At 41.5% G+C, this 20,270-nt stretch overlaps 1 protein-coding gene across 1 annotated transcript in view; it reads left to right on the top strand.

The window, feature by feature from the left end:
* Positions 1-20,270, top strand: part of LOC136858114 (roundabout homolog 2) — a 195,557-nt gene that overhangs the window by 98,943 nt on the left and 76,344 nt on the right. Inside the window, exon 3 of the mRNA XM_068225269.1 lies at positions 15,107-15,260. Within this exon, the coding sequence (XP_068081370.1) occupies positions 15,107-15,260 (154 nt within the window). The remainder of the gene's footprint in view (positions 1-15,106; positions 15,261-20,270) is intronic.

A 20,270-nucleotide genomic window follows, 5' to 3' on the forward strand; every position in this document is an offset into this window, starting at 1 on the left:
CAATGAGAGTCGGCGATCTAATGCAAAATAGCGCTACACAACTCGATTATAAGTAAGGTCTTGATGCAAATGAACGGGAAATTAAGCTTCCGATGAGCAAAATGGGTCGTCTCTGCTTTGCACTGCAGTATCGGACTGGTTTATAAATGCTTGGACGAGAATTCGGGGCATGTGTGAGGACCGGGCGAGTCAGCTGCGCGGTTGGTGTCGTGTAGCTGTGGACTTTCGTTCGGAAGATGGTGGGTTAGAATCCCACTATCGCGTCGGTGGCCTTGAATATAGTTTCCCGTGGCTTTCCATGTTTACTCCAAGCAAATACTGGGGTTGATCCTTGATTATGACCACGGCTGCTATCTTCCAAATTCTAGCCCTTTCCCACCCTTGTATCTTAAGGAGAGTCGCCTCTGTGGTGTAGTGGTTAGCGTGATTAGCTGCCACCCCCGGAGGTCCGGGTTCGATTCCCGGCTCTGCCACGAAATTTGAAAAGTGGTATGAGGGCTGGAACGGGGTCCACTCAGCCTCGGGAGGTCAACTGAGTAGAGGTGGGTTCGATTCCCACCTCAGCCATCCTGGAAGTGGTTTTCCGTGGTTTCCCACTTCTCCTCCAGGCAAATGCCGGGATGGTACCTCACTTAAGGCCACGGCCGCTTCCTTCCCTCTTCCTTGCCTGTCCCATCCAATCTCCCCATCCCTCTACAAGGCCCCTGTTCAGCATAGCAGGTGAGGCCGCCTGGGCGAGGTACTGGTCATTCTCCCCAGTTGTATCCCCCGACCCAAAGTCCTAATCTCCAGGACACTGCCCTTGAGGCGGTAGAGGTGGGATCCCTCGCTGAGTCCGAGGGAAAAGCCAACCCTGGAGGGTAAACAGATTAAGATAAGAAGTATCTTAAGGAACCTTCCATGAGCAATAAATAAATAAATTAATTAATTAATTAATGTCCGCCTCTGTGGTGCAGTGGTTAGTGTGATTAGCTGCCACCCCTGGAGGTCCGTGTTCGATTCCCCGCTCGGCCAAGAAATTTGAAAAGTACTACGTGGGATGGTACGGGGTTCACTCAGCCACGGGGAGTCAACTGAGTAGAGAGGGTTAGAGTCCCTCCTAAGCCATCCTCGAAGAGATTTTGCGTGGATTCCCACTTCTCCTCCAGGCAAATGCCGGGATGGTACCTAACTTAAGGCCACGACCGCCTCCTTCCCACTCTTAGCCCTGCCCTGTCCCATCGTCGTCATAAGACCTATCTGTGTCGGTGCGATGCAAAGCAAATTGAAAAAAAACCAGAAAGGGAAAGTCAACTTCTAAATAAATATAAGTTAAAAAGTAATTAAATTTGTCACAATTGAAGTTGATAGATGTCAGTCGCGTCCAGTGAATGCGGAATCCAATTTCGTTGGTATGTCTTACTCACCCACACCTACGATAGGCAAAATGGTTACTAACAAGGGAACTGTCTAATTTTTCATGCCGCTCAGTGGCTCAGACGGTTGAGGCGCTGGCCTTCTGACCCCAACATGGCAGGTTCGATCCTGGCTCAGTCCGGTGGTATTTTTTTCTAGTTGCTTTACGTCGCACCGACACAGATAGGTCTTATGACGACGATGGGATAGGAAAGGGCTAGGAATTGGAAGGAAGCGGCCGTGGCCTTAATTAAGGTACAGCCCCGGCATTTGCTTGGTATGAAAATGGGAAACCACGGAAAACCATCTTCAGAGCTGCCGACAGTGGGGCTCGAACCCACTATCTCCCGATTACTGCATACTGGCCGCACTTAAGCGGCTGCAGCTATCGAGCTCGGTGCCGGTGGTATTTGAAGGTGCTCAAATACGTCAGCCTCGTGTCAGTAGATTTACTGGCACGTAAAAGAACTCCTGCGGGACTAAATCCCGGCACCTCGGCGTCTCCGAAAATCGTAAAAGAGTAGTTAGTGGGACGTAAAGCAAATAACATTATTATTATTATTATTATTATTATTATTATTATTATTATTATTATTATTATTATTATTATTATTATTATTATTGTTGTTGTTGTTGTACCGGGCGGTACACCTCCACGCCGCTAATTCAAATATTGCGCCAATTGAAACTTCTCTACTGGAGAAACTTGGAACTTTAATTACTGAACTAATTCCACGGTTATTCAGAAGATGTCACTGAGTGTTTTTTTATTTGCCTTTTGTTTTTCAACGATTAAGAGGTGTGGACAATCTCTAACAGATGTCGCTACACGAAACTATGGTGCAATGGAATGAACTTTCTTGAAGAAATATTGTATTCCTAAGTTTTATTTTTACTAAATTTTGTTCTGTGGTTTGTGGGTTGGCAATATAAATCCTTTCTTTCCGCCCGTTTTGAATGTAACCAATCGGGAATTTACGTAATTAATTTTCCACCAATAAGGTGTTTCTTCCTCGTCTCGTGTATTAGTTTTTGCTGTTATCCAATAAAAACGAAAGGGTGTGTCTACTCATTCCGGAAAAGTCTCGAATGTTCCACGAGGGTATATAAACTGCTGATTTTCTTGTCTCGGTACCACTTCAGTAACATCTCTCTTAGTGTGTGAATATGTAGCAGGGGGCAGGAAGCGCCTCTCTCTTCAAGCAGCTGTTCTTCTACCAGGTAATGGCCTGTGAACATCTTCATTTCTTGCTAGCTCAGCAGTTTAACTCTCGGGGAGGGTTCGAAACCTTTAGTATGTAACCTACCTTTTTAAAATGTAAATTCTTTTCTGTCTATGTAAAATCTATAAATTATTAATATGTAAAGCGGGGATAGAGAGTGCTTCACTCTCTCGAACTCCCCTTCATTTTTGAAAAAGGTAGTGACTACGTTTTCATAACTGTTCTTCTCTTCTTTAATGTAGTAAAGTTTTCTCATACGTGTCACCTCCCTAGCTTGGGATTAGCCCCTGTATGATCGGCCTAGCGCCACATAGGTTTTAGACAAAAATTTGGTGTAGGAGTGCAAGTTATCGCCTCCATTCAATTTTGTATTTTGGGCCATTTACTTAACCCGTTTTGTTTTCCTTCCTGCGAAGGCCCAATAGATTGGGTATTAGATACCCCTGTTTCACTGTATGTGTGCCTTGAGAGCAGTTAATGTAAAGTCAGTGTATGGCCTCTTAAATAGGCTTGAAGACTTTGAGAGCGCATCTGCTCTTTCTTGTGTGTGAAACGTGCCTCTAGGAGGCTTAACATGGTAATTGGGAGCAAGTGCTCCTTGGCATGATTGGGGTTTTCTGCCCCTTTGTGTGAACTGGGTACATTGGTAAAGTTGGGCTCATAGCTCAAAGATTGTAATTGTGGGGCTCGAAGCCCAAAACTTGTACGACTGTAATCTGTAATTTCTTAATTTGTTGATCTGCTACTTGGTACCTGTTACACTTTTGTTATTTGTTGTCATTTGTTGATTTTGAAAAGAAAATATAACCTTTGTTAAAGTTTTAAATTAACTTTAATTTTGTAGTTGAGACCTATTCCCGCCCGCACCTTGTTTCACCTCTAACTACCACGGATATCTCCGTAACAATTATTAGTATATATTATATATTATATATTATATATTATATATTATATATTATATATTATATATTATATATTATATATTATATATTATATATTATATATTTTCCATGCCAGTGGCAGAAACGATGTACCATAAGAAGACCATATTAAAAAGAGTAGCTGCCGCTTTGAACTGCAAGGCTCTGAAATCTAGTGCCAAGCCGCCCAGTTTCGGCCGTTGCCTACGCTATTCAGTGTGATTCAGCAGCCCCTTCGAATATCGTTTGCTGCAGCCCAACTAACGTGCACATGGTTATAGGGGTGCTATTCCCCTGCAGGCGTACTGTATAGTACTAATGTTCAGTCAGCACATTATGCACAAGATTCTGAACACTAGCGAAATGTTATATCATCCGTTCGCAAAACATAGCGCCTTCAAATCATGTAACAACGTCCTTTTACCGTGTAACTATGTTAACGTGTCGTGCCTCGTGACCCGGTGTAACGAAGAGGGGAATCACTGCATAAAACCAGATAACAGTTCAGGAATTAATAGCTTTAAGCACCGAAGCGGATGACGTATATACTTAGCTCTCGACGTACCACCAGCATATTTCCAGCAGTGTAGCGTAGCGGATGTGGTTAGGCGTTCGCTTAGCAATCGATGGAATGTGTCAGCGGCGGTTCGAATCCTGCATCGTTCAAGTAGTTTTGCATGGGCATTATGTTTGAATACGTAAACACAGGTCCATGTTTGCCACATTCAAACAGAAGAATAACGCTGTTATTCACCTTGTGCCTAGCGCAGACTCCGCTGGTTAGGGCCTGAATGTACTGTAATCTCTGCTGTCATTCCGCATGTTTTCCACAGGGGAATTCGGTGACATGCTCCTCATTTATGGGGAAGCAAGACAAGACGCGCACGAGGCGTCTGTACCAGGATCGGTATCCCGACGGGCGATACCCGGCTGCTACGACATTCCGCCGTGATGAAATACGCCGAAGGACAACAGGCGCGATTTCCAACCGGCCACCAGTCCGCGATAGGCCCGTTACATCGGGTGAAACAGAAGAGGCCGTTTTGGATGCAGCTCGTAATAATCCACACATCAGTACAAGGGTGATTGCACGACAGGTGAACGTCAGCCAGCCATCCGTCTGGCGAATACTGCATGAACATAAATTTGACCCATACCATCTTGAGCTACACCAGGAACCCCATGGGCGGGATTTTGAAGCTCGAATGGAGTTCTGTCGGTGGCTATTAGGCAGGCTGGGCAATGATGCAGCATTCGTATCGCATATCTTGTTTTCGGACGAATCGCGCTTCCACAATAATGAGAACGTTAATCACCACAACATGCACTATTGGAGTCCGTACAATCCTCACTGGGTGCGACAGGCGGCCCATCAAGTATGATGGGGAGTTGTTTGGTGTGGAATCTTGGGGGATCGCCTGATTGGACCTTATTTCTTTGAGGGACATTGGACGAGCCCATGCTATCTGCACTTTCTGCGTCAGGAACTCCCACTGCTGCTGGAGGATGTGCCCTTGCACGATCGTGCACAACAGCATGGAGTTCCACCACATTCGACTTCGCCCGTTCGTAACCATCTGAACGAGGAACTGCCAGGGAAATGGATAGGACGATTAGGCCCTGTTTCTTGGCCCACCAGATCACCGGATTTAATGTCGTTATACTTATTGTGAGGACATTTGAAGAAAGTCGTTTACACTCAAGCGCCGGAAAACCCCGACCAGCTCCGGCAACTCACCACGGACGCCTGCCGAGCAATTGCACCAGGAATGCTTCAGCGCGCAAGACCATCTATTGGACACCGGGGCCGAATGTGCATAAACCAAAACGGTCATCACATCGAGCATTTGCTGCGATAAAAATTGTCAGAGCAGTTGTGTTCCTATTATTTCCGGTCTGTAAGTGTCAGGCCTGCTAACTAATCGGGCCTTCTTAGGGCCACAAACACATTCATTCACACCTAATTTGCATGAAAACGGGTATTGAACTTACGTTGCGGGCGGTACGTATTAAACAAATATTTCAAAAATTTGTAACCTTCGCCGCAGACTCGAACTTCCCACCTCATATGCAAGCCCGCTCCGCCAACTACACTACGGTCCTGTACGGCACACTGGGCAGCTTGTAGCATGTATTACGTTTACTGCGTCATAATATCAATTTAGTGTTTCGCCGGAGTGTCAGGTTCATATGATCTAGAAGGCACACGCATGTCTTCCAATGTTTAATACGAGTATAACATTACGGCAACCTAACATGGTGAGGCGATAAATACCAAGATATCCGGTTGTGTTGTCTGAGCATACCGGCAGGGCAGATATCTGGACGGAATGAACATTGTGAGTTGCATAAAACTACATTGAAAGGGGCGGCTGAACCACGCTGTATATGCAACGGTTTAAGCGCAGGTTATTACACTGCCATCGTGATCTTACACTTAAGCCGTCAGGTAGATTTGATGACGTCACGCATCTAGTCGGGTGAGCGACCGCCTGCTTTCAATCACTTCTGTTTCTTCTTCCTTATCTGTTTACCCTCCAGGGTCGGTTTTTCCCTCGAACTCAGTGAGGGATCCCACCTCTACCGCCAGGCCAGTGTCCTGGAGCTTCAGACTCTGGGTCGGGGATACAACTGGGGAGGATGACCAGTACCTCGCCCAGGCGGCCTCAGCTGCTATGCTGAACAGGGCCCTTGCGGGGGGATGGTAAGACTGGAAGGGATAGCGGCCGTGTCCTTAAGTTAGGTACCATCCCGGCATTTTCCTGGAGGAGAAGTGGGAAACCACGGAAAACCGCTTCCAGGATGGCTGAGGTGGGAATTGAACCCAACTCTACTCAGCTGAACTCCCGAGGCTGAGTGGACCCCGTTCCAGCCCTCGTACCACTTTTCAAATTTCGTTGCAGAGCCGGGAATCGAACCCGGGCCTCCGGGGGTGTCATTTACAGCACAAAATGTTAATAAATCAATAATACCTGAATAAACACAAAATTTAATACTTCAAAGTCATAAAAACCGAGCAGTCTAAACAAGTTTTTAAATAAACAGTCCAGAATTGAACATTAACTAGTACCGATATTCGTACTCAGTAGCCTACCCGTTCGTACTTAGAATTTCCCGTTCGTCGCACCGACACTGGTAGTAAGTCTTATCGAATGGAGAGAGCTAGGATTGGGAAGGAATTGACCGTAGCCGTAATTATGGTTCAGCCTCAGCATTTGCTTGGTGTGAAAATGGGAAACAACGGAAAACCATTTTCAGGGCTTCCGACAATGGGGTTACTTTTACTGCTTATTTTATAACTAACATATCCCGCCTGAAAACAACTACGGTACTTACAATGTACTAGAATCAAACTCTAATTGCATAAAATTAGTCAGTGTCGTATATATCATCAGTTTCTTTAAACGAGCCCAAATCAATATCATGTTCACCGGAAACTGGTGCACTGTTTATGTCATCTATGAAGTATTTTACACTAACAACTAACACACCAGGGGCATAGCCAAGTGGGGGTTACTAGGGGTTAGATCCTCCCCCCCCCCCCCAATGGCATTTTTACAAAAAGAAAATAAATAGAAACTGACAGTGGCAGCTCGTGACCAAATTTTCAGGGGGTGTCAAATATACCAAAGTAGAATGCAGAAAGTACAAGATCACTCACTTAAATCATTTCACTAAAAGTTCCTTGTACGGTTGCTTCTCTACTCATAATATGGTGGAACTCTTATAACCGAGCATGCATCTTCCCGAGCCTGAGTGTACAAGAAAACTAAAATTACGACTGCCGGGCTGAGTCGTTCAGGCTTTGGCTGAGGCTCTGGCTTTCTATCCCGCGATTACAAACACCTGTTCAGAATTAGCTACTAGCACAATCTTCCGGCGATGTAATGCAATAGTAACTTTGGGAGCTGTGGCCGACAGTAACAGGGAATGTGGCGGACCCTTGTGGTCAACTGTAATACTATCTCTGGTTTGAGGGTGATTGTAGACAGAAAGGCACATTCCTTACCGTGCTCCTCGCTTATGGAGATATCTGTGCATAAACCATGACGTCATCTCCATGCGCATGCGTATAGTCTTAAGGCTCGTAGCAAAATCTCCAGTGTGCTCCCTGACATTGTCATTCGAAACGAATAGCTGTCAGTGTACGGAGCTTAAGTCGAGTGCTTTTGATCAAGTGATGAAATCAGGTCGAAAAAAGGAAACAATTTTGAATTAGCGGTATCCATGAATGCATGAATATGCTTAAAGATAGGTGTTCACGTGCTAGTGAGAGCCCACCACTTTTGAAAACTGACAATAAACAATAAGCTAAATGAACATTCAGAGAGATAATGTAGAACCAACAGATCTGTTGAAACTATTTTCTAAGAAGCCTCGAATGTTCAATTTTGTATTGTAAACTGAACACATCAATGACTGTAACACTGTTGACCTTGATTGTATTATTCTTGTTCTGTAATTTAACGTAAAATTTTGCTGTGTGCGATACTGTAATCTGAAAATCAACGTAATTAATTTGTTTCAGTGTCTTGCATTCGCGCACCACACATGCACATGGACCTTCATTGTGTTCTATCATCATTTTGTAACTATAACCTCCCCCATCAGCCTGTCCTGGCTACGCTACTGTAACACACACACATACTACTTCTTGATTGAAGTTTAAGTAAACTGGTCACTTTGATTTTCTTCTCAGATTCAATAATCTGCTACACAGAAACATGATAATTACAGCCACTCAAACTTTCCAAATTTCCTTTCTAAATTATCGGTTGGAAAGCATCCCAGTATTGCATAATGAAAGCCCAAGTTATTTATTTAAAAGGTTTAACTTACAATATCTATCACATAAAAATCTGCGTAAGATGTTACTAAATTTTCTAGCATCAATTTCCACACTTTTGTAGGCCTACAAGATCTTAACAATCAAACTGGGTTGCAAAATAATCACGTGTTTGAAGGTAGGACTGTCGCTGAAATGTGCACCCAATAAGTACACAAAACCATTCACAGCTGTCACCATCCAGTAATCAAGATTTAAACGCTCCACAGATTGTGAGCAAGAGATTCAAAATCCTGTTAATATCGTTGATGAGGTTATTTCTTTCCTTCGGTTCTTAATTGAGTTCAAGGATCAGGCAATAGTGTACAATCTCAGTAACGACCACGTGTTTCAAATCCTACACCCGCATGTGTCTGGAGCTCTTTCTGAGCATATCGTCAGGGCCATTTCCAAAAGATGGACTGTAGGTCAATTTCACACACATGTGTTTGAACTTTTAATTTTCTCTCGTACCTTATCTTCATTAGTGCAGAAGCACTATTTCAGGGTGCAGCATTTCAACAAGTCATTATCTGAATATGTTCAATATATTAAGCTCCAGGCTAGGATTTTCCGGCTCCACTATTCCAAGGCCCAAATGATTGCCAACATTATTGAAGGTCTAGCCCCGAACTATAGATCATATCTGGCTCTTTCACCGCGACCAGTATCGTTCGCTCAGTTGGAAGCTGTCACAGTTTCTGCAGGTGTTCAATATGCCGACCAATTACGCCTTGCATTAGCCCCCCTCCTATGAGCATGCCCTTTCCTCAGGATTCTAAAACTGCCTCTTCACCTGCTTCCAACTCGCGTAACCCTCGTTCGTGTTTCAATTGTGGCTCCTCTGCTCATCTAAAGCGGGACTGTCCTAAGGTTGGAGCCTTAGGAAATGCAAAACTCGCCATGGGTAGAGGCTCTTCCACCAATACTCCTTGCCGGCACAGTTCCTATCCTCGCCGCTACATGGAGATTTCATTAATTCCATTCCTAGATTTACATTTTACATGTGTACTTGTAATTGACTGAGGCTGGGGGGCATTACCACGATGCAGGTCACCAAAATTTAGCGTGATATTTTAATAACCAATGCGACAGAAATTGATTTTAATACTCTGGACCTCCAGGCAATAGTAACTCCAGATGACTAACCGCCAGTTCTGATGGCAAACCCCAAAGCGTGGCCTCTTGTTTTGTCTGTCATAACTGTACTTTGGAGGACGATTTACCTAATTCTGAGGCTAATGATTGGTCCCAGTCTGATTCTAATGTCCATTTTTTGCAATCTTGTGGGATTTCTGCCATACCTTCTTGTAAATTACCGTACTTATGCATAGAGGTAAATAATGAACTTGCCTGTGCGTTACTAAACTCTGGGAGTAGTATCACGTTGATGAGCGAGACCTGGTACGATTCGATGAAAAACATTTTCAAGTTACCTATATTAGAACCCCTGTCCTTAACCTCCCATACTGCTAATTCCAACTCATTGAACATTGTAGGATCCCTAGATGTCAACCTAAGAGTCCGTGATTTCACATGGAAAATGCCAGTACTCGTGGCAAAAGATTTATCCTATCAGTTCATATTGGGCGCCAATTTTATTGCTAAAACTGGCATAATTTTGGACCTGCAGTTCAACAGATTCCATTTTAAATTTTTGGCAAGAACCTTTGAGCTGTGTGATCGCTCCCCTATTCTGTCTTGTCACATTAATGCTGTTCCTGAAGATTCTGGCGAACCCAAAGCTTTTGATTTTAATCATTTACCAGATGAGCAGGCCAATCAACTTAGGAAACTCTGCGCTAAGTGTCCTGATGTCTTTACTGTCAAGTTAGGTGTTACCAATGTCTTAGAGTACAAAATTGAAGACACGGATAACATACCTGTTCACTCTCCTCCGTATCGGCTGTCACTCACTCACTGTTATCTGATTTTCAAGTTCAGGACACAGAGTTACGTGTGAGTTATAGACATAGCCTCCTGTATATTCCCTTGAGCTTCACGGATCTCTTGAAGTTGTGAAATAGACGTACGTCTCCGAATGCACAATCCCTTTCTCCGATAAGAGTTTTGGATCTATCTACGGCTTGCAGTAAAACCCTGTGTTTTGAGATCTCTAGAAACACCATATCCTAACTCACGTTTTTCTATCACAAATGTGTGGAGTCGTTCTTCAATTTCTGGAAACACTGCACTCCGCCCACGGAATGCTCTGCGATCTCCGTTATATTTTAGAAGTTTTTCCTTCTTCCATGGGGGCGAAACGCTGGCAACCAGGAATGAGTTAGCTGGAAAACTTATGTCATATAACGGACCATTTATATGGGTTTTATCAATGTACTCATTTGGGACAAATATTTCAGATCCCCTATGGGAATCAACATCTATATCATCTGATGGCCAAGCAGGCATCAATTTTTGGTAGTGAGACAAAGTCTCTTCCATGATCACTTCGCGTGTTAAGGGAGGGCGTGGACGCTAAGCGTTAGCACCCTTCAGAATATCCCAGGCAATTTCGATACAGTTCATGTGCGGTGACATCGCACGCCATTACATTTTGCAATGGCGGACTCCTGGAGGAAGTTTTGTACCACCTCCGCTCGATGTGGTCTAGCATTGTTGTCCGCAAGAGTAAATTCATCCCCAATTTCTTCACGGAGTGGATACACAAAAGGTCTGGAAGTGGCCGTGGTCATAATCAAGGTACAGGCCCAGCATTTGCCTGGTGTGAAAATGGGAAACCACGGAAACCAGACCGTTTAATGAACTGGCCTGTTCCGTGTGTGGCCCTTGAGGTGTGGGAGCAAGTTGAACTGGCCTCTGCGCAGTTTGGGTATTTCTGATTTCCCCCTATTTCAATTTTCTCAGATGATTTAGAAAGTGCTGTCACCTCCCAAAATGAAAGCCCTTAAGACTATTATTGACTAAATGCTCGCTGACGGAGTGATACGCCCTTCTAAGTCAGGCTATTCTTCTCCCATATTTCTGGTCCCTAAACCGCAGGGTGATTATCGTCCTGTAGTTGACTATCGGATGTTGAACCGTAAAGTGGCCCTCCAATCTGTTTCCCTTCATGATTTGCACTCTTGTTTTTCTTGGTTTGCTAATGCCAAAATGTTTACTACCTTTGATTTAAATCAGGCATATTACAAGATACCTCTGGCCGAGGAATCCAAGCACCACACAGCTTTTGCTACCGATTGGAGGTAGGTGGTTAACTTCTTGGCCTAATAGCAAAGCGCTTGTCAAACAACATCTAATCTCGTATTCGTAAATTGTGTATCTGGATTTTGTGGATAGATGAATATTTTCGGAAGTTACCTTGTAATGTTGATTTCGGAAAATAATATTTTAAAACAAGAGATCACCGTTGATTTTTCTGGAAACCCGCAACCTTCGCATTTCTATGGCCTTTGGTAGATTTCCCAGTCCCCTTTCCACATTCCTTGTTTATAGTCGTCAAGTTGCCCTTTGTGTGTACGCGGCGCAGTTCATCTGTTGTTTATTGCATGTCTAGGGTTTGAAGTACCGTGTAATTTGATTTATTTTCCTCCCTTTTAACTGTGTGTCATGTAACTGCTGAAGACCGGTTACAATTTCCAACACTAGCAAGCTATTAACAAAACATATTATCCTTATGCATCACTTCCTATCCTTTTCATTTGCAACACATCAGTCTACCTGTAATATACATCCACCCTGGCACTACAGCCCTGATAGGCCTTGGCCTACCAAGTAACCACTGTTTAACCTGAAGGCCTGCAGATTATGAGGTGACGAATGGTCAGAACGACGAATCCTCTTGGTCTTTATTCTTAGCTCTTTAGACCAGGGTGGCTATCTCCCCATCAGATGGAATTGAAATTATCCTGTAGGCTGAGTAAACCTCAAATCAACCCTTATATTCAGGAAAAAATCCTTGTCTTGCCTGGGAATCGAACCTGGGGCCTCCAGTTAAGAGGTAGACATGATACGTCTTGACCAGACAACTGATTGTGCTATTTGTCAGTTGTCTCCATCTTTTTTGGTCCTCAGCCAGATGTACTGCGCCAAAGAGGTTCAACACAGTTATATTCTTGATAATGTTTGAGCATCAAGTGGTAAATCACCCGTGAGCTCTCTTACCAGGAATATTTCCAAGAATGATCAGGTTTTTCTTTTTTGTCATTTCCGCATTGCATAGTGTGGCCAAGGAATTGTAAAACTCTTTTTTACATATTGATGATAAATCTGATTCTGGGTTTGAGCTGGTTTATAAAGGAAACATTGGTGCAAAATGCTGTCCTAGGTATGCATACCATACTGTATTTCTTTATATTAGCGACTGATTTAGACATAGCTGCTGTTTTGGAAAAATGGCACTGTGGTCAGCCTAACGATTGTAATAGTTCGGCGTGGTACTGTACATAGCTGCGAAGTCGTCACACCTCACACTGGTCATGTGAATAACACGTGAACTCAGAATGGCAGCCAGTGCCATGCATACGGGCTATTCCATCTCTGAAGTAATGCAGGCAATGGACCTTCCATGGACCACCATGCCCAGAGTGCACCATGAGTACATAGATTTGGTCAAAACCACCATTACCAGGGTCAACTGCTGTGGAGTACAACATATTATTGACAGAGGTCGCCGTCAAATGACTTGGATGGTAATAGCGGATGGACGGGTCACAGTACACCAGTTTATTTAGGAAATCAATACTGGATAACAACAAAGTGCGAGCAGCCATATTGTCAAGGACCACTTCCTCATAATGAGGTGCAGAAGCCACCATCCCACTTTGTTACCACTGCTCACGGCACGTCACAAGATACAAAGAATGACATTGACACAGGAACAGCCCCAATGAAATCTGAAAGTATAGAGAAAATTTGCCTGGATAAATGAATCGTGGTACCAGTTTTTACATTCCGATGGGAGGGTACAAATGGGTCACCAAGCACTCGGGGCAATAGATTGTCTTGTCAGCAGGAAACAGTTCAGGCCGGAGGAGGTTGTATCATCATATGGGGACTGTTTTCATGGGATGAAATGGGATCCCTGGTACATCTCTGACAGCATCCAGTAGTGGCGATTAAGGGAGACGAGGGGGGGCAGTTGCTCCCCTCCACTTTCTGGAGGAAATATAAAATTTTTATAGACATGATACTGTACAGGCTTTTGGGCTTATACCGTGTCAAGAAAATAAGGTAAAATTCTTTACGTTTTGCAGAGAACTGTGCTCTGCGTCCTCAGAAGAAATTTCGACTTCCAAGAGAAAGGGTCTGCGAAATATAAAGAATTTCACCTTATTTTCTTAACACGGCATAAGCCCAAAAGACTATACAGTATCATGTCTATAAATACGTGAAAGCATCAATGGCAAGATTAAATTTATTTTTCATTTTTGTCGGCTAAAATTAGGAATTACTGGAATTATTAAAACCAGCAATTTGCATAAGTCCTGTTGTCTTTTCAGCTAATTCTATCCTTTATTTTCTTCAATTATTAACTCAATTATTAGCGGAAATACGCACAAAATATCATTCGCTGCAGCTAACCAATTTCTATAGGGCCACAGCAAGTATTGGAGACTTTGCATGTGCTGGGAGGAAGGGTAGCAGGGGTATAATTTTTTCACCTAGGTCATGGACACTGATGTATGGTTCACCCGCTTGCTCTGCGTTTTCGTCAGTCTGGCAGTCTCTTTAGTGTCTGTTAGTTTCTGCTGTGTAGTCAAATACTAAATGATTTTAATTGTATAATCACACCATACTTCTTTTTAATCATATAAAATGTGTAATATTGTTCCTTTAATGAAAGTTTTATTGCATAGTGTTGAATCAAAATCTCAAAGAAAGCTAATATTACCACACTTGCATGGGTAAATTATCAACCTTTAACTCTCAGTCAAAATTCGCTCAAAGTGCATAAAAAACCTTACCCTTTTGTAGCTTTCCTTTTTCAGTTTTGATGTATCCCCTCCACCCCCCACCGCACTATATCCCACAAACCAGGGTACTGTTTGTTGTCTACATTTTTTTGCTCCCGCACTTTTAATTCCCAGTCGCCGCTACTGACAGCATCCCTCACTAAAAGAATGTGCTGTCAAATTATGTCCACCTATTTGTTCACCTCCAGCACACTGCAAGAGATCTGTATGTACAGTAAGACAATGCAACGTCCTGTCACTCCTGAATTGTGATTGATTGGTTCAGTGAACACACCATGGACATGAAGATGTTTGCCTGCTCCCTAAGGTCAGCCGATCTAAGTCCCATTGAGCACTTCTAGAATGCATCATCAGGGTGAAAGAAGGTGTTACACGCAACTAGCCAAGTACCTCTAATTACAGTAAATTAATCGTTAGTGTATTTATATTAACTTCATATACTAATAGTTTCTTTATCTATTTTCAATTATTAAAAGTGTACTGACAAGGTTTCTTTAATAGGTTCAGACAAATCAATACAGGATGAAATCAAATACCTATTATGGTTAAGTTTACCAACAAAGTTTCTTTGTCATTCAATCATTCTGAAGCGTGCAGATTTGTAAAAGTTATCTTCGATGCAGAATTCTGCATCATTACTTTCTGTTTCCGTGATGAAAGCTGTCACTGGTCAGCAATTAACGATATGAACTATCGAGGTCATTTCACATACATCCATGTATGAGTTGAAATAAAGAAAAGCAGTACTGCTATCTTTTCTTTTCAAATTTACCGTATCTGCTCCTAAATTGGATGTTTTTGTTACAGTGCTGAGGGATGAGTTTCGCGTTGTGCCAAAGGACACCCATACAGTTGTTGGAGAGACCGCATTACTGGAGTGTGGACCACCGAAGGGAAATCCCGATCCTACCCTGCAGTGGCGCAAGAATGGACAAGTAATCTACACTGATGCTTCAAAGAGGTATTATTCACAAGTTATAATATACATGTCCTCTTAGAATCTTAAGCTCAATTGCAATCAATTAAATAACAAAAATAGCTAGAGGAATTATTTTATGCCTCTCTCTAACTACAGTGTGTGTTTTTTATCTGGTTTTTTACCCTTGAGTAACATTGGAATATTCGTGTTATAAGTTTTCATACAGCATGTGGACATTTCAGTCAGAAAATATTCAATCCCTCTATAACTAATGGAGGGATTTTCTTGAAATTTAACCCACACTTGCATGCAAACCAAACTGGACCATATAGGAATGAGATTTATATTGGTTCTGAATTATCTAAGTTTGCCTGCCCTCTCGAGCATCAACTCCCTTTCCCCTCTTGCATTCTTCCAGCAACATGATTGACAAGTTACTCAACTTCCCTTACAAGGTCTATTCTCTAATCACATTACATTGGGCCAGCACACCTCTCCTTATTTGCTTCAGTCAGAGCAAATTTCTTTAAGGGAGTCTGTTCCATACCCACTCTTCATTTTACATGAAATGTGAACATCATTCTTTGGATCGTATTTGTTTCTCCAGATTTACATAAAGTCTGTCATAAAGAGAAGTAGCAAGGACTGGATGGAGTCAGATGTTAGTATGGTAAATGTAGAAACATTACAGAAAAAAAGACACTATAGCGATCTACAGATAAGGGCCAGATTTTTGCATGCAAACGTACAATATTATTCTGTGTTTCATACAGTTAGAAGATTAAAAAGTTATTAAAGGCTGTTCAAAACTTTATTCCCATATTATTAAAAACACCCTGCCAAGAAAGAGGTTTTTTTTTCACTGTTGAAAGCAGAGATTCCCTTCCACCAGATGAACCACCATAAATTGAACAGGTATATTTATATAAATTTCAGAAAAATGCAAATTTTCAAATTTTGGTGTTTTTCACTTATAACCTATTCAGTTTTTAATTGAATGCACCTATTTTGGTTCATCTTCCAGAATAGCTACATTTAAAGAATTGTGAAAAATTTTAAGTGAATCATCCAGTTGAGTTATGAAACAAAAAGTCAGAATATGTTGATACTTTGTTCATTCCTTATAAATAATGTAACTAAACAACAGATGTCATGCAAGGTACAGAGAAGCGATGTGCTCATATGCCATGCTTTCTATTCAGACTGGAGTACACGATACTACAAAAAATCTCAACAAGCCACAAATGACTGTCACAAGGATGTTCCGACTTGCTCAAACTATATAGTATTGCAACAATACCTGCAAGTGGGTTGTCAAATACCACATTATTCTATGTATCAATTTAAGATAACATTCTTATACTTTATAAGTACATAACAAGTGCACAAGAAGTATTTTATATGACCCTATTTTACCACGAAAAAAGAATTTAAAGAAAATAACAGTGAACTGTGCTATTTTAGAACTTAAAATTATAATTATATATTTAGATGAAGATCGCCTATAAAAAAGCTGAAACTAGAATAATCATCATCATCATCATTTCCCAACTCCAGTTTCCCGGGTGTGGTGTACAAGCGCTAGCCATCTCCTTCTGTCTTCATATATCTTCTGATCCAGTACATCCTCCCATTTGTATCCTCTCCCCTCCACATCTGATCTTACAGTCTCTATCCAACGTTTTCTTGGTCTTCCCTGTGGTCTTCTTCCTACGAGATTAAGGTCGAAATATTTTCTGGCAGGTCTTTCCCTGTTCATTCTCATTATGTGCCCATACCACTGAAGTCTGCGTTTCTTTATGACACTGATAATAGGAACCTCAATACCAGCTACTTTCCTATTCACTTCATTTCTGATCTTGTCCTTTCTGGTTGCTTGGTTCTAATAAATCTCATTTCAGTTGCTTGGATTCTACTGAAGCCTTTGTTTAGTATGGTACATGTCTCTAAACCGTACGTGAGTATTGGTACGAAGTAAGTGTGGTACATGATTGTTTTCACTTTCTGTGGTATTTTGCAGTCCCAGAGGAGATTTCTGACTTGACTGTAGAAGTTCGATGCTTTCTGTGTCCTGCTGAGTATTTCCTGCCTAACAGTGTTGTCTTTCGATATTGTCCTTCTGAGGTACTTGAAGTGGGAGGCTGATTAGATTTTTTTCTCCTTCCAGAAATATATTTGAGCTTGTTCCTTCCCTGTTGATGGTCATTTCCATTGTCTTTGTTTTGCTCATCTTCAGTCCAAAATTTTTGAATGTGTTGTGTGACTTGAAATATAAATGCATTGTATGTATAATGTAGCCTACTGATTAGGTGGCAGCATCCCATACTTGTATCTTGTGAATTGTAAACTCATCAATACAGAGAAATGAAATTAATATCATATTAGAGGACCCATACTGCTCCTCAGCATTTGTTATAAATAGGTCAGATAACTCGTCTAGATATGTCAGTCATATTGTTTTGCCTGCCCTTTTCAATAGTTTTATGAAAATTTAATAAGAAGCGCGTTGTGGTATGTCGCAGTTCATAATCAGAATTTGTCCATTCTGATGTCATCATGTCGTCTATTTGGTAAAAATCTATCCATACATTCGCTTGTTTTACCCTGAAGTTCTTGATGTAAAACTGGGTATTGTGTCGTAGAAGGGGCAATAGTATTCTTAATTGCATTTCTTCTACATAGAACGATTGTCTTATGAGCTAATAGGTTATGTCAAAGGAGCGTTTTTTGCCAGGCAGAGAAATTTCATAAGATACATAGCCTTCACTCTTTTTAATGTAGCTAGGTTATCCTTCAATAGGTGTTCACAGATTATGTCAAAGATTATGTCAGGATGGGGTTTGTTTATATGTAGACTTTTTTCTCTTAGCAGCACTTGTTATTAGGAATGCTCTGCCATCTGTTAAATATATTTGGAAGCTGGGAAAGGTTAGAGAATCAAAGAGTATCTAGCAGAGAATAGTATTCTTCTGTGATCAGAGGCAGTAGCGGCGATTGGGGGGGGGGGGGGGGCAAGGGGGAGCAGTCGCCCTCCCACTTTGTGGAGGAAAAAATATTCCATTTTAACCACTTTAATTTTATTTTTAGTTTCAGCAGACTGAAGAACCTAACAGTTATTTTAAAAAATTGCTTGAAACTACAAATTATTAAAAAAAGGAATTTTATGCAGTCCCTATTATTTTTCATCTAATTTCTTCCTTTAATTTCTATAATTATTAAGAAAAATACTTAGCAGAAATACGCATAAAATGTCGTTTGTTGCTGCAAACCAATTCGTTCAGTGTCACAGCAAGTAGTGGAGACTCACGCAGCAGCGTGTAAAATGTGCTGTGAGGAAGGGTAGCAGGGGTTTTTTCTAGCCAAGGTCATGGACACTGGTGTATGATTCACCCCCTTACTGCACGCATTCGTCAGTCTGGCAGTCTCATTCAGTGCATGTGTCTGTGTAGTTCTATCTAGTGTCTGTTTCTTTGTTAGTGTGTAGTCAAATACTAAATGATATTATAATTGTGTAATCACTCCGAACTTCTATTTAATTGTATTACATGTCTAATTATTGTCCCTTTGGTAAAAGTTTTATTGTATAGCAGCATTATTACCGCACTAAAGTTGGTAGGCTCAACCTTACATCTCTATCAAAATTCAGTCAGAGAGCTTCAAAAACCTCACCATTTTGTAGATATCTTTAAATTTTGATGCCCTTCCCCTACCTCTTTTGTTGTATACACATTTTTTGCCCTCCCACTTCTAACTCCCAATCGCCGCTACTGATCAGAGGACAGATGGTAACCAAACGTGGCTGCATGCAATGACATTACTCAGGATGAAAATCACGTATCTTATAAATAAAGTTGTAGGGAGTCCGCTGTCTGTAATTCTTTTTGTTTTGCCAAATTTCCAAGTATTTATCCGTTTTAGGTCAACTCAAGCCCAAATCGGTGGTTTAATCTTTGAAAAGATAGGGGTTTTATAGGAAAACCACAACGGTTTTCCTCCATTTTCTCTTATACTATTAATTTTCTGTAAACTCTGTGGACTGTATGTGAAAGGTCTCTTCATTATAAACAACTTTCGTTTTGTTCATACTACTCTTCAAATGACAGAAAAATTTACTATTTTCTGCCGGTACCATGCTCTGCATTGAGTGACCAACAACAAATATATGGGTTACCATGGCAACGTCTCTGACTGCTTGCCAGCACGGAAGTAACGTATTGCCATTCTCCTCATCATTCCTTTAAATCCGTGGTTGTTCCTTGGGTAGAAAGCAAGAGAGTCGTCAATCAGCCATTCTGCGGGATATTGGCGGAATATCATTGGAGGTTACAACCGTCCTCGAATAGCTTAAGTAATAACACAAATATTCATCTTCTTATCTGAATACCTAAGAATCCCTGCGCCTAAATTTCTCTCCGATTACCGCTTTCTTATATCCATAACTCACACCAGCATAATTTATTGAGGAGCATTTGATTTTCCAATACATTCACTTGGTATTTACATATTTGTCATCATCCGGATGTCCTCAGTTATAATCCATTTTCTATTAATTTCAAATTACTAAACTGTATTATTTTCTTCCTTAATTACCACATATATATGCGAGTGCTAATCCCGAATGCTGGACACTCTTTTCTTTGAGGAAATATTCTAAGCTATGCAAATGTATAACTTTTGGCCCAGGAAAATTCCGAAATATGGATGCAGTTTTAACGACGGTGAAGACCTTCGTTTCGGGGTGTCATATCACAAGTCAGAAAGCAAATGGCGTTTCATTTTGGAGAGATCTACAACTTTTGTCCTATGACTCTTCGTTGTGTTTCTATCCCTAATACGTTAAATACAGCTGTATTTCTCGATTTCAAGTTGATTTTGTACTTTTACACGTACAGTATATGTTATCATTTGGCACACTTATAGGAAAGGTAGAATCATGACATTCGGCACGCACGTTCACATGAACATTGGCCATGTTATAGCCAAATTTTATTATTCTAGCTGTCACATGAGTATCAAAAATATAACTAGTATGTGAAAACTGTACAAAATTTC

This window comes from Anabrus simplex, chromosome 1, assembly GCF_040414725.1.
Source record: "Anabrus simplex isolate iqAnaSimp1 chromosome 1, ASM4041472v1, whole genome shotgun sequence".
Classification (NCBI taxonomy): Eukaryota; Metazoa; Arthropoda; class Insecta; order Orthoptera; family Tettigoniidae; genus Anabrus; species Anabrus simplex.